Here is a 13,984-nt window from a genome sequence, read left to right as displayed (position 1 = left end):
CAACACATGTCTATGGTTAGGAAACTTAACCATCTTTGATTAACGAGCTAGTCTAGTAGAGGCTTACTAGGGACATGGTGTTTTGTCTATGTATCCACACATGTATCAAGTTTCCGGTTAATACAATTCTAGCATGAATAATAAACATTTATCATGATATAAGGAAATATAAAAACAACTTTATTATTGCCTCTAGGGCATATTTCCTTCACTTCTTCGCCGAGAGGAGGGCGGAGAGGAGGGAGGAGTGAGCCGCCTATCGCGAGGACATGCGAACACGAAAAACGGTCGCTAAATTCAACATCGCGCTAGGAGATGCATCGTCCTAGGACTCCAACACGAGCGGTTCCTTAACGCCCACATTCAAACGTCTGAGGAAGACATCACCGAGGCAGAGTCCGAGTTGGAGGATGACGAGTAGTAGTAGTTTTTCGTTTTATCTATCTATCGTAGAAGAAGGCTATGAACTATCTATGCACTATTATGTATCGTAGGAGGAGGTTATGTGACAAACTATCTATCACATTTGTACCATCGGAGCCAAATGTGTATTGAATCGTAGTACAACAAAGAAGAAATATAGCGTGCCTGCTGGAGCTAGCAGCTCAGGCGCGCTTTATTTTGCGGCGGCCGCTGGAGCCAGCGCACCGCTGTGCGCAAAAGCTGGTTCATCCGGCGCTGTATTCTGTTTTTTAGCGCGCCGCGCGTTGCACGTCTGTTGGAGATGCTCTTATTAGTAGGTACTAGCAAATATGTCGGTGCATTGCAAAGGGAGAAAAAGAATCAAATTATGCAGATTATGCCAGGATGAGATAAGAACTTTTAAAATGTCATTTTATAAACTGCATCTGAATCATATCATGATGAGATAAGGGACTATTAAAAAGTCATTTCAAAAACTGAAAATGTTTCCTAAGGCGCCACAATGAAATATTTTTTGGCTGAGGAAACTGCATTGGACCTGCCTGAGCTAGATTGATGAATGATGTTCCTTGCCTTGACCTTTCCATGACCAGCAAAACTACAATACCAGAATAAACATAATGTATAGAACACAAAAACCTTTTTTTACCCGATGCACGATGGACTAAATAAAATCATAAAACGATCTCTAAATATCCCCTAAAAGAACTGTATGTAAGCGACAATTCGTTTTGTTCGTTATTTACGGGTTTGTTTGAATTTTTATGAACATTTTCTAAAATTTCATGAACATTCTTTTTAATATTCCCGAATATGGTTTAAGTACACGATCATTTAAAAAAAATCATGAAAACGGCCTCTAACTAGGAGGTATCTTGCCAAGGTTTGCTTCTGCGCTTAATTCTTGCCTTGGCCACGCCTAGGAGGCACAACAGTCCACCCATCAGCACCAGGGGTAGGCTTGTAAGGTTTTGGCTGATCTACTGCCATATCATCTGATCTAGCTGCTTTATCTTCCCCCATTGATGGCTCATCACCATCGTCCGAGCTATCATCATCCTCCTCGGTTACCATCTGCTCATGAGAAGAAAGAAAGTTAGCTACAGGGGCTTTCTGAGTCGAAGATACACTTAAAAATAAAATCAATCAATTTAAAGTTATGCAATGCAACGTTGTAATGACTGAGGACCACTTGAGAGAACTATATACACGTGGTTACTCAACATAAGTATGTCTCCAAATAACATCGACCAGTTCTAATTAGAAAATGAGGTTAAGATCCACATGCTAAGAGCAAAAACACAATCAATCTAGAATTTTGTAATTAACCCCGATGAAGCAACAATCAAGCATATAAAAACGACCACATCATGAAGAATTAATAATTGAACAAATTATCAAACAGATCTTGGAAGTGAACTGTGAGGTTGTGTTTGGATGTAGATATCAAGACCTGGAATTAGACACTGGCATTGTGCAGACCCAAATATCCCGAATTCTAGGTGTTTGGGTGGGCCTAGCTAGTTAGCGTGTGTATTCGGGTTAAGTATTGAGGTACTGAACTTTTGCCTCCGCAGCCCGTTCCCGAATCTCTTGGGTTAGAGCATCTCCACTCGCCCCCTCAAGTCATGCAATGGCTAGCCTCCGAATGTCTACATCCAAACGGAGCTTGAGAGAATACCATCGATTCTTGGTTGCAGCACTACTGAGCTCGTATGTGAGAAGATAAGCAACGCAAATTACGCATGCTAAAACTAAACTTGAAATACCTGTCTACTTTGGGAAACAAGATTTCCTTGAGGACGTGTATTCCTTAATTTCTCAATCGATGAAAAGTTGTTTTCCAGGCATTCTTCATGCATTATAAAAAATTGTTCAGCAACCTGTTTGCCATAAAAACTTTGAATTAATACACATACATTGAACTGTTCAGAAGCAAACCGAATACAGCTTTACATAAATGACAGAAGCAGTACATTCCGACTTGATTATGGTTAAGAAGCTTCAGGTTTTCTGCTGGATAAGCTAGAGATAAAAATGGGGAAGGTGGAAATGGGGAGGGTTGACCCATCGACCCGCTGATCATTTAAAATAGTGGAAGAAGGGCCACAATAGCGACCCTTAAATACAATAGGGGAACTGGGCCAAGCAGCCAAAACCCTAAAGGTTGGTCAGAGCAGGTCAACCCTTTCAGTTACACCAACAAGTACTTAATCAGATATTCATTACTTCGACATAGTTCAGGACCTATAGCTGCGCTAAAGATGGCACAAGGAAAATAATTACCTCCCTAATGCTACCATCCGCAAAGTTAGAATTGAGGGATTTATATATTCTGTCAAACATCATATCCTCCAAGTCCTCATAATAATATGGGCCTAAATAAAACCAATGAATATTAGATGCAGAAAGAGCATGCATAAAAGAGTGAAACTAACAAAAAAATCAAACCCACAAACATACAGCAGAAACACGTAAGCCATGCCAACATCACATTTTGCGCCTATGGTACAGATGAAATTACCCGACTTTCTAAAATAAAAGGAGAATGCAACATATATTGGAGTTCTCTTTCAATATAAACTGATTCTCACCTAAGATGAAGTGCAAAGAAAAATAGAATGCTGTGTGATCAAGCTATGTGCTTGAAAACTAAAAACAACATAAGTAAATGATGAGCAAAATACAGAAGCTCAAATTTTGAAATACAAACTATTACGAAAAAAATTCCACACTAGACTTTTTACCTATTGGACAACATGGCTCCAATATATCGTACCTAATTGAATTGTTTCGTCTAATATTGTCCGACTTTGGAGTTGGTTTAACGCTGAACCCAAACTGGCACAGAACCAAGCAACGCAAACCCTCTATAGAACTATCCGAATTGAACAGCGCCTACAGATCGAAGGAGCCATCTTCCTATATATCAGCGAGTTCAGCCCCAAAACCCCGACAAGAGGGAGCATCGCGAGGCTCCGGATCCTGCATGGACTTCCGTCGTGTTATGGAGATAATTACACGAGGATGTTGAAGGGAGGGGGAGTGGTACCCTTGGAGTTGGGAACCAGAGAAGGGCATGGGACGCGCGAGCTGTCGGCCTTGGCTCTGGGGGTCGGGCCGCACCCACTCGTTCTCCACCAGCCATGCTGCTAGTGCCCTCCACCGCTGCCGAACACCAGCCCGATACCCTCCTGGAGCCGCTGCCAGCCACCCTGGGGCGCGGAAGCGATCCGCCGCCCCGCTAGTGGATGCCGACATGGTGCTGCGAGAGTTCTAGGGAGGCGGCTAGGGTTTTGACCTTTTGGTGTTCTTTAGTAACAGAATTGATGGTGGTTATGGACAAGGAGAGAGCCGAAGAGGATCTTCCGGCCGGCGGTTGCTGGAGGGCGGCGTGGCGCGTGGCGGTGGCCAGCTAGGGTTAGGGACGGGAAAATATGTAGTGATATGGGGCATCACATGATACCCTTCTCCAGAACTGTTTGGTGCCTTAGATCTACATGCAAGGGAGATGATCAACTCACTAATCATTTTACACATGCCCCCTTGGTGGCAAAAACAACAAATTTAACCTGTAGATGAAAAGAATTCACAAACTAAACTGTTGATGAAAAAATTTCACATAGCTGACCCTTTTGTGTAGCGCCCGACAGCAAGGCATCACACTACACTATGCAGCGCCTAACTGATATGCGCTACACGCCTGACCAGCATCGCATACCGAACTGTCTGAAAATTGCTAAGTCAGTGTGTAACGCCTGAGAGCTAGGCGCTACACCAGTGTAGCGCCTAGCGCCTAGGCGCTGCACTAGTTGCCAATCAAGCATATGCGTAGGGGTTGCATTATCTGGTGCGTTGGTTCGTAGCTTTGATTCTCGTAATATGTGATGGGCTAGTAGATTAAGCAGTACTATTACAAGCTAGTGCATGCATGGGTTTCTGGCTATTATCTATGGGCTACTGCTGATAGGTCCCTATCAAGAATCAACTTTTTCTCTAATTGGATCTTTTGTATCCGTGTGCTGTTGAAATACCTTGAATTGGCCACGAAAGATCCCTGAATTTTTAACTCGCATTGCACACCTGACCCCACATGCATCTTTGACTAGGCATAGCGCGGCACCAATGCATATGCACTAGTGCAACGCCTAGATGCTAGGCGCTACACTATATAGTGCAGCGCCTACCTCTCAGGCATTGCACACTGACTTAGCAATTTTCAGGCAAAAACGACAAATTTGACATGTCGACGAAAAGAATTCACAAACTGAACTGTTGATGATTTTTTTACATAGCTGACCTTTTTGTGTAGCGCCCGACAGCTAGGCGTCACACTACACTGTGCAGCGCCTAACTAACAGGCGCTACACGCCTGACCAGCGTCGCACACCGAACTATTTGAAAATTGCTAAGTCAGTGTGTAACGCCTGAGAGCTAGGCACTACACTATACAGTATAGCGCCTAACTAACAGGCGCTACATGCCTGACCAGCGTCGCACACCGAATTGTCTGAAAATTGCTAAGTCAGTGTGTAACACCTGAGAGCTAGGCGCTACACTATACAGTGTAGCGCCTAACGCCTAGGCGTTGCACTAGTTGTCAATCAAGCATATGCGTAGGGGTTGCGTTATCTGGTGCGTTGGTTCGTAGCTTTGATTCTGGGAATATGTGATGGGCTAGTAGATTAAGCAGTACTATTACGAGCTAGTGCATGCATGGGTTTCTGGCTATTATCTATGGGCTACTCCTGATAGGTCCCTATCAAGAATCAACTTTTTCTCTAGTTGGATCTTTTGTATCCGTGTGCTGTTGAAATACCTCAAATTGGCCATGAAAGATCCCTGAAGTTTTAACTCGCACTGCACACCTAACCCGACATGCGTCTTTGACTAGGCATAGCGCGGCACCAACGCATATGCACTAGTGCAACGCCTAGACGCTAGGCGCTACACTATATAGTGCAGCGCCTAGCTTTCAGGCGTTGCACACTGACTTAGCAATTTTTAGGCAATTTGGTGTGCGACGCTGGTCAGGCGTGTAGTGTCTGTTAGTTAGGCGCTGCACAGTGTAGTCTGATGCCTAGCTGTTGGGCGCTACACAAAAAGGCCAGCTATGTAAAAAAAATTCATCAACAATTCAGTTTGTGAATTCTTTTCGTCGACAGGTCAAATTTGTCGTTTTTGCCCCCCTGCTACCTAATGGCATTCCTAGCATCAAGAGATCTCTCGATCAGAAGCATTTCAACAATTTAAAGTGCACCATATGCTACCATCTCTGTCTAGGAATTAACATGACCTTAATATATATATATATATATATATATTTACAAGTGTACTCTTTAGTTCACTAATTTACATAATTAAACCAAACAACTTTGGTACAAATCAGTTGACGAGCTCACATTCTCCTTGTATGCTATCCGGTGTTGGGCAGGGCATGACTAATGGCGGCGGTGGGGAAAAAGTCGCATCGAAGAAGAGAGGCAAAGAGAATGGAGTGATATGCAAAATTCCCATGAGGTCTGAGCCCTCTCAATCATCTGCATCCTGTCCAGATCCAACAGGCGCTTGGTGTTGGATTATGGGATCATACCACACCCCGCATCACCAGATATGCACTCGTCATTCATCGTCGACAGTGCGACATTCCATGCTCACCGAGCAGTGCTTGCTGCCCACTCACCGGCCTTCAGAGCAGAGCTCTTCAATTCAATGTCTAAGGCTACAATGTCATCCATCACGCTGCACGACATCACACCTGAAACATTCAAAGTTATGCTCTGGTTCATATACACGGATGAATTGCCCATGGAAGACGAGCATGAGGACTCTTCCACTGAGATGTTCCAAGACCTGTTTGCTACGGCTGATCGGTATGCACTAGACCGACTAAAGATTATTTGCGCCCAAAAGTTGTGAGAGAAAGTGTCAGTAGATATAGTTGCAACTATCTTAGCTTCTGCCGAAACCTACAACTGTTAGGAGTTAAAGAACAAGTGCATTGACTTCTTTGTAGTGGAGGAAAATTGCAAGAAGGCTATGTTCACTGATGGTTATGTGTTGATGGTTCTGAAATCCATAGAGATTATTGTTGAGCTAAAAAACAGGATTTAGGAGATAACATAGTGAGATACATCTCCATGTGTATAGTTCAGGTGTTCAAGCATAGTTCTAGCATGCTGTTTTGGGGTATGGTGGCTGATATTTGGCATCGTAAATGTAGAGCTAGTTTGGTACGTGCATGGAAATACCGTGCCTGGCCTATGCCTGGACCGCGCCTAGTATAAGGTAAAACCATAGAAGTCCAACTGCAATGGTAATGCGAGCACAAACGAGTAGCAAGGATGGAGCGTTTGGGGTATGCGCGATATCACAAACAGTTGTCTGAAGACTCATGTTTCGGATGCATGCTGGCGCATACATTTTGTTATAAAAAAAGTATGCATTGCTACTCCATATCCCCGACAGTTTTTGGGTCGTGTGGGAAGGACCTTCTATCGCCGACACACACTAGGCGACAGTTTAAAATGCCGTCGCGGAAAAGGGGTTAAAAACCATTTGTATAGCAACTCGTTGTACCAGTGTAAAGGCAATAATATTTGCATTGTTATATTTCCATGTTCATAGTTAAGAGTTTATATTCCATGCTATAACTGCTATGATCCTGGAATATGCGATTCAATGGAACAAGGTGATCATAACGACAACTTTCAGGTTCACCGAAAAGTTTGACAAGTGTCAGGATAGCTCGAGAGTGGGATTTTCTCCTTAGACAATGGAGATATATTCTTAAGGCCCTCTTGGTGTGACGACATCCACCATTCGCTGGCAGACATAGGTGGCTATGTCACGGGGATGCCGGAACACGTCAACGAGAAAGAAGAAAAAACTGGTAAGGTAATCTGAAGGAAATATGCCCTAGAGGCAATAATAAAGTTCTTATTTTATATTTACTTATATCATGATAAATGTTTATTATTCATGCTAGAATTGTATTAACCGGAAAATTGATACCTTTGTGAATACATAGACAAAACAAAGCATCCCTAGTATGCCTCTACTTGACTAGCTCGTTAATCAAAGATGGTTAAGTTTCCTGACCATAGACATGTGTTGTCATTTGATAAACGACATCACATTAATTAGGAGAATGATGTGACGGACAAGACCCATCTGCTAGCTTAGCATAATGATCTTTAAGTTTTATTGCTATTGCTTTCTTCATGACTTATACATATTCCTTTGACTATGAGATTATGCAACTCCCGAATACCGGAGGAACACCTTGTGTGCTATCAAACGTTCACAACATAACTGGGTGATTATAAAGATGCTCTATAGGTGTCTCGAAGGTGTTTGTTGGGTTGGCATAGGTCGAGATTAGGATTTGTCACTCTGAGTAACGGAGAGGTATCTCTGGGCCCTATCGGCATTGCACATCACAATAAGCCTTGCAAGCAATGTGACTAATGAGTTAGTGTTGCCGGATGATGCATTACGGAACGAGTAAAGAGACTTCCCGGTAACGAGATTGTACTAGGTATGAAGATACCGACGATCGAATCTCGGGCAAGTAACATACCGATGACAAAGGGAATAACGTATGTTGTCATTGCGGTTTGACCGATAAAGATCTTCATAGAATATGTAGGAACCAATATGAGCATCCATGTTCCGTTGCTGGTTATTGATCAGAGATGTGTCTCGGTCATGTCTACATAGTTCTCGAACCTGTAGGGTCCGCACGCTTAACGTTCGATGATGATTTGTATTATGAGTTGTGTGTTTTTGGTGACCGAAGATTGTTCGGAGTCCTGGATGAGATCACGGACATGACGAGGAGTCTCGACATGGTCGAGAGGTAAAGATTGATATATTGGACAATGGTATTCGGACACCGGAATGGTTCTGGAGTGTTTCAGGTATTTTTCGGAGTACTGGGAGGTTACCGGAACCCTCCATGGAAGTAATGGGCCAACATGGGCCATAGGGGGGGAGAGAGGAGAGCCCACAAGGGGTGCCTCCCATGGGCTCTCCGAATTGGACAAGGGGAGGGGCGCGACCCCCTTTCCTTCCCCTCTCCCTCTCCTTCCCCCTTTCTCCCTCCGAAAGAAGGAAGGGGGCGACTTGGACTAGGAGTCCTAGTCATTCCCCCTCCCCCATGGCGCCCCCCTATGGCGGCCTCCTTCCTCTCCTCCTTTATATACGGGGGCAGGGGGCACCCCATAGCACATAAGTTGTTCTCTTAGCCGTGTGGTGCCCCCTCCACAGTTTACTCCTCCGGTCATATTGTCGTAATGCTTAGGCGAAGCCCTGCGCGGATCACATCACCATCACCGTCACCACACCGTCATGCTGACGAAACTCTCCCTCGACACTTTGCTGGATCAAGAGTTCGAGGGACGTCATCGAGCTGAACGTGTGCTGAACTCGGAGGTGCCGTACGTTCGGTGCTTGATCGGTTGGATCGCAAAGACGTTCGACTACATCAACCACGTTAAGCTAATGCTTCCGCTTTCGGTCTACGAGGGTACGTGGACACACTCTCCCCCTCTCGTTGCTATGCATCTCCTAGATAGATCTTGCGTGATCGTAGGATTTTTTTTTAAATTGCATGGTACGTTCCCCAACAGTGGCATCAGAGCCAGGTCTATGCGTAGATGATATGCACGAGTAGAACACAAAGAGTTGTGGGCAATCATAGTCATACTGCTTAACCACCAACGTCTTATTTTGATTCGGCGGTATTGTTGGATGAAGCGGCCCGGACCAACCTTACATGACCACGTTCATGAGACCAGTTCCACCGATAGACATGCAACTTGTTTTGCATAAAGGTGGCTGGCGGGTGTCTGTTTCTCCAATTTTAGTTGAATCAAATTTGACTATGTCCGGTCCTTGTTGAAGGTTAAAACAACAAACTTGACGAAACATCATTGTGGTTTTGATGCATAGGTAAGAACGGTTCTTACTAGAAGCCCGTAGCAGCCACGTAAAACTTGAAACAACAAAGTAGAGGACGTCTAACTTGTTTTTGTAGGGCATGTTGTGATGTGATATGGTCTAGACATGATGTGATATACGTTATTGTATGAGATGATCATGTTTTGTAAAAGTTATAGGCAACTGTCAGGAGCCTTATAGTTGTTGCTTTATTGTATGAAATGCAAACACCATGTAATTGCTATACTTTATCACTATGCATTAGCGATAGTTGTAGAAGCAATAGTTGGCGAGACGACAATGATGCTACGATGAAGATCAAGGTGTCAAGCCGGTGTTGATGGAAATCATGGTGGTGCTTTGTGTTGGGGAACACAGTAATTTCAAAAATTTCCTATGCACATGCAAGGTCCATCTAGGTGATGCATAGCAACGAGAGGGGAAGAGTGTTGTCCACGTACCCTCATAGACCATAAGCGGAAGCGTTATGACAACGCGGTTGATGTAGTCGTATGTCTTCATGATCCGACCGATCCTAACATCGAAGGTACGGCACCTCTGCGATCTGCACATGTTTGGCTCGGTGACGTCCCACGAACTCTAGATCCAGCCGAGTGTCAAGGGAGAGCTTCATTAGCACGACGGCTTGATGACGGTGATGATGAAGTTACCGACGCAGGGCTTTGCCTGAGCACTACAACGATATGACCGAGGTGGAAATCTGTGGAGGGGGGCACCGCACACGGCTAAACAATCAACTTGTGTGTCTATGGGGTGCCCCCTCCCTCGTATATAAAGGAGTGGAGGAGGGGGAGGGCCGGCCCTCTCATGGCGCGCCCAAGGGGGGAGTCCTACTCCCGGTGGTAGTAGGATTCCCCCTTCCCTTGTTGGAGTAGGAGACAAAGGAAGGGGGAGAGAGAGGGAAGGAAGGGGGGCCGCCCCCACCCAATTCGGATTGGGCTTGGGGGGCGCGCCCTCCACCTTGGCCGCCTCCTCCTCTCTCCCACTAAGGCCCAATAAGGCCCATACACTCCCTGGGGGGTTCCGGTAACCCCCCGGTACTCACGTAAATGCCCAAACTCATGCGGAACCATTCCAGTGTCCAAACATAGCCTTCCAATATATTGATCTTTATGTATCGACCATTTTGAGACTCCTCATCATGTCCGTGATCATATCCGGGACTCTGAACTACCTTCGGTACATCAAAACACATAAACTCATACTACCGATCGTCACCGAACGTTAAGCGTGCAGACCCTACGTGTATGAGAACTATGTAGACATGACCGAGACTCATCTCCGGTCAATAACCAATAGCGGAACCTGGATGCTCATATTGGTTCCTACATATTCTACGAAGATCTTCATCGGCCAAACCGCATAACAACATACGTTGTTCCATTTGTCATCGGTATGTTACTTGCCCGAGATTCGATCGTCGGTATACGGAGTGACAAATCCTAATCTTGATCTATGCCAACTCAACAAACACCATCGGAGACACCTGTAGAGCATCTTTATAGTCACCTAGTTACGTTGTGATGTTTGATAGCACACTAAGTGTTCCTCGGGTATTTGGGAGTTGCATAATCTCATAGTCATAGGAACATGTATAAGTTATGAAGAAAGCAATAGAATAAACTAAATGATCATCATGCTAAGATAACGGATGGGTCTTGTCCATCACATCATTCTCTAATGATGTGATCCGGGTCATCAAATAACAACTCATGTCTATGCCTAGGAAACTTAACCATCTTTGATTAACGAGCTAGTCTAGTAGAGGCATACTAGGGACACTCTCTTTGCCTATGTATTCACACATGTACTAAGTTTCCGGTTAATACAATTCTAGCATGAATAATAAACATTTATAATGATATAAGGAAATATAAATAACAACTTTATTATTGCCTCTAGGGCATATTTCCTTCACTTTGGAGATAGAGATCAAAGGCACAAGATGATGATGGCCATATCATGTCACATATTTTTATTGCATGTGTTGTTTATCTTTTATGCATCTTATTTTGCTTAGTACAGCGGTAGCATTATAAGATGACCCCTCACTAAAATTTCAAGGTATAAGTGTTCTCCCTGAGTATGTACCGTTGCGACAGTTCATCGTGCCGAGACACCACGTGATGATCGGGTGTGATAAGCTCTACATTCACATACAACGGGTGCAAGACATTTTTGCATGTGCGGAATACTCGGGTTAAACTTGACAATCCTAGCATGTACAGACATGGCCTTGTAACACTGAGACCGAAAGGTCGAACGTGAATCATATAGTAGATATGATCAACATAGAGATGTTCACCGTTGAAAACTACTCCATCTCACGTGATGATCGGACATGGTTTAGTTGATATGGATCATGTGATCATTTAGATGGCTCGAGGGATGTCTATCTAAGTGGGAGTTGTTAAGTAATATGATTAATTGAACTTAAATTTATCATGAACTTAGTCCTAATAGTTTTTGCATATCTATGTTGTAGATCAATGGCCCGTGCTACCGTTCCCTTGAATTTTAATGCGTTCCTAGAGAAAGCTAAGTTGAAAGATGATGGTAGAAACTACACGGACTGGGTCCGTAACTTGAGGATTATCCTCATTGTTGCACAGAAGAATTACATCCTTGATGCACCACTAGGTGCAAGGCCTGCTGCAGGAGCAACTGCTGACGTTATGAATGTCTGGCAAGCTAAATCTGATGACTACTCGATAGTTTAGTGTACCATGCTTTATGGCTTAGAATCAGGAATTCAAAGACGTTTTGAACGTCATGGAGCATATGAGATGTTCCAGGAGTTGAAGTTAATATTTCAAGCAAATGCCCGAGTTGAGAGATATGAAGTCCCCAACAAGTTCTATAGCTGCAAGATGGAGGAGAACAGTTCTGTCAGTGAGCACATACTCAGAATGCCTGGGTACAATAACCACTTGACTCAGCTGGGATAGTGTCATTGACAAAGTTTTTCAATCACTGCCACCAAGCTATAAAGGCTTCATGATGAACTATAATATCCAAGGGATGAACAAGATGATTCCCGAGCTCTTCGCAATGCTCAAGGCTGTGGAGGTAGAAATCAAGAAGGAGAATCAAGTGTTGATGGTTAACAAAACCACTAGTTTCAAGAAAAAGGGCAAAGGAAAGAAGGCGAACTTCAAGAAGAATAGCAAGCAAGTTGCTGCTCCCGGGAAGAAGCCCAAGTCTGGACCTAAGCCTGAAACTGAGTGCTTCTACTGCAAAGGGACTGGTCACTGGAAGCGGAACTGCCCCAACTATTTGGCGGATAAGAAGGATGGCAAAGTGAAAGGTATATTTGATATACATGTTATTGATGTGTACCTTACTAATGCTCGTAGTAGCGCCTGGGTATTTGATAATGGTTCTGTTGCTCATATTTGCAACTCAAAATAGGGGCTACTGATTAAACGAAGATTGGCTAAGAACGAGGTGACGATGCACGTCGGAAATGGTTCCAAAGTCGATGTGATCGCCGTCGGTACACTACCTCTACATCTAACTTTGGAATTAGTTTTAGACCTAAATAATTGTTATTTGGTGCCAGCGTTGAGCATGAACATTATATCCGGATCTTGTTTGATGCGAGACGGTTATTCATTTAAATCAGAGAATAATGGTTGTTCTATTTATATGAGTAATATCTTTTATGGTCATGCACCCTTGATGAGTGGTCTATTTTTGTTGAATTCGATTGTGGTGATACACATATTCATAATATTGATGTCAAAAGATGAAAAGTTAATAATGATAGTGCAACATATTTGTGGCACTGCCGTTTAGGTCATATTGGTGTAAAGCGCATGAAGAAACTCCATGAGGATGGGCTTTTGGAATCACTTGATTATGAATCACTTGATGCTTACGAACCATGCCTCATGGGCAAGATGACTAAGACTCCGTTCTCCAGAACAATGGAGCGAGCCACTGACTTACTGGAAATAATACATACTGATGTATGTGGTCCGATGAGTGTTGAGGCTCGCGGCGGGTATCGTTATTTTCTGACATTCACAGATGATTTGAGCATATCTATGGGTATATTACTTAATGAAACACAAGTCTAAAACATTTGAGAAGTTCAAAGAATTTTAGAGTGAAGTGGAAAATCATCATAACAAGAAAATAAATTTTCTATGATCTGATCGCGGAGGCGAATATTTAAGTTACGAGTTTGGTCTTCATCTAAAACAATGTGGAATAGTTTCGCAACTCAGGCCACCTGAAACACCACATCGTAATGGTGTTTCCGAACGTCGAAACCGTACGTTATTAGATATGGTGCAATCTATGATGTCTCTTACCAATTTACCACTATCATTTGGGGGTTATGCATTAGAGACAGCTGCATTCATATTAAATAGGGCACCATCTAAATCGGTTGAGACGACACCATATGAACTGTGGTTTGGCAAGAAACCTATGCTGTCATTTCTTAAAGTTTGGGGTTGCGATACTTATGTGAAAAAGCTTCAGCCTAATAAGCTCGAATCCAAATCGGAGAAGTGCGTCTTCATAGGATACCCAAAAGAAACTATTGGGTACACCTTCTATCATAGATCCGAAGGCAAGATATTTGTTG

At 43.6% G+C, this 13,984-nt stretch overlaps 1 protein-coding gene across 1 annotated transcript in view; it reads right to left on the bottom strand.

The window, feature by feature from the left end:
- Positions 1–1,320: 1,320 nt before the first annotated feature.
- LOC125532860 (sterile alpha motif domain-containing protein 1-like) overlaps positions 1,321–13,984 on the bottom strand; it is a 28,728-nt gene continuing 16,064 nt past the window's right edge. The window contains exons 2-4 of the mRNA XM_048696745.1: positions 2,710–2,801; positions 2,193–2,306; positions 1,321–1,497 (exon numbers count right to left, since the gene is read on the bottom strand). Coding sequence (XP_048552702.1) covers positions 1,321–1,497; positions 2,193–2,306; positions 2,710–2,801 — 383 coding nt within the window. The remainder of the gene's footprint in view (positions 1,498–2,192; positions 2,307–2,709; positions 2,802–13,984) is intronic.

The sequence above is a fragment of the Triticum urartu genome, chromosome 1 (assembly GCF_003073215.2).
Source record: "Triticum urartu cultivar G1812 chromosome 1, Tu2.1, whole genome shotgun sequence".
Taxonomy (NCBI): Eukaryota; Viridiplantae; Streptophyta; class Magnoliopsida; order Poales; family Poaceae; genus Triticum; species Triticum urartu.
The sequence above is the reverse complement of the archived record's forward strand: the minus strand, read 5'-3'. Positions and strand labels throughout refer to the sequence as shown.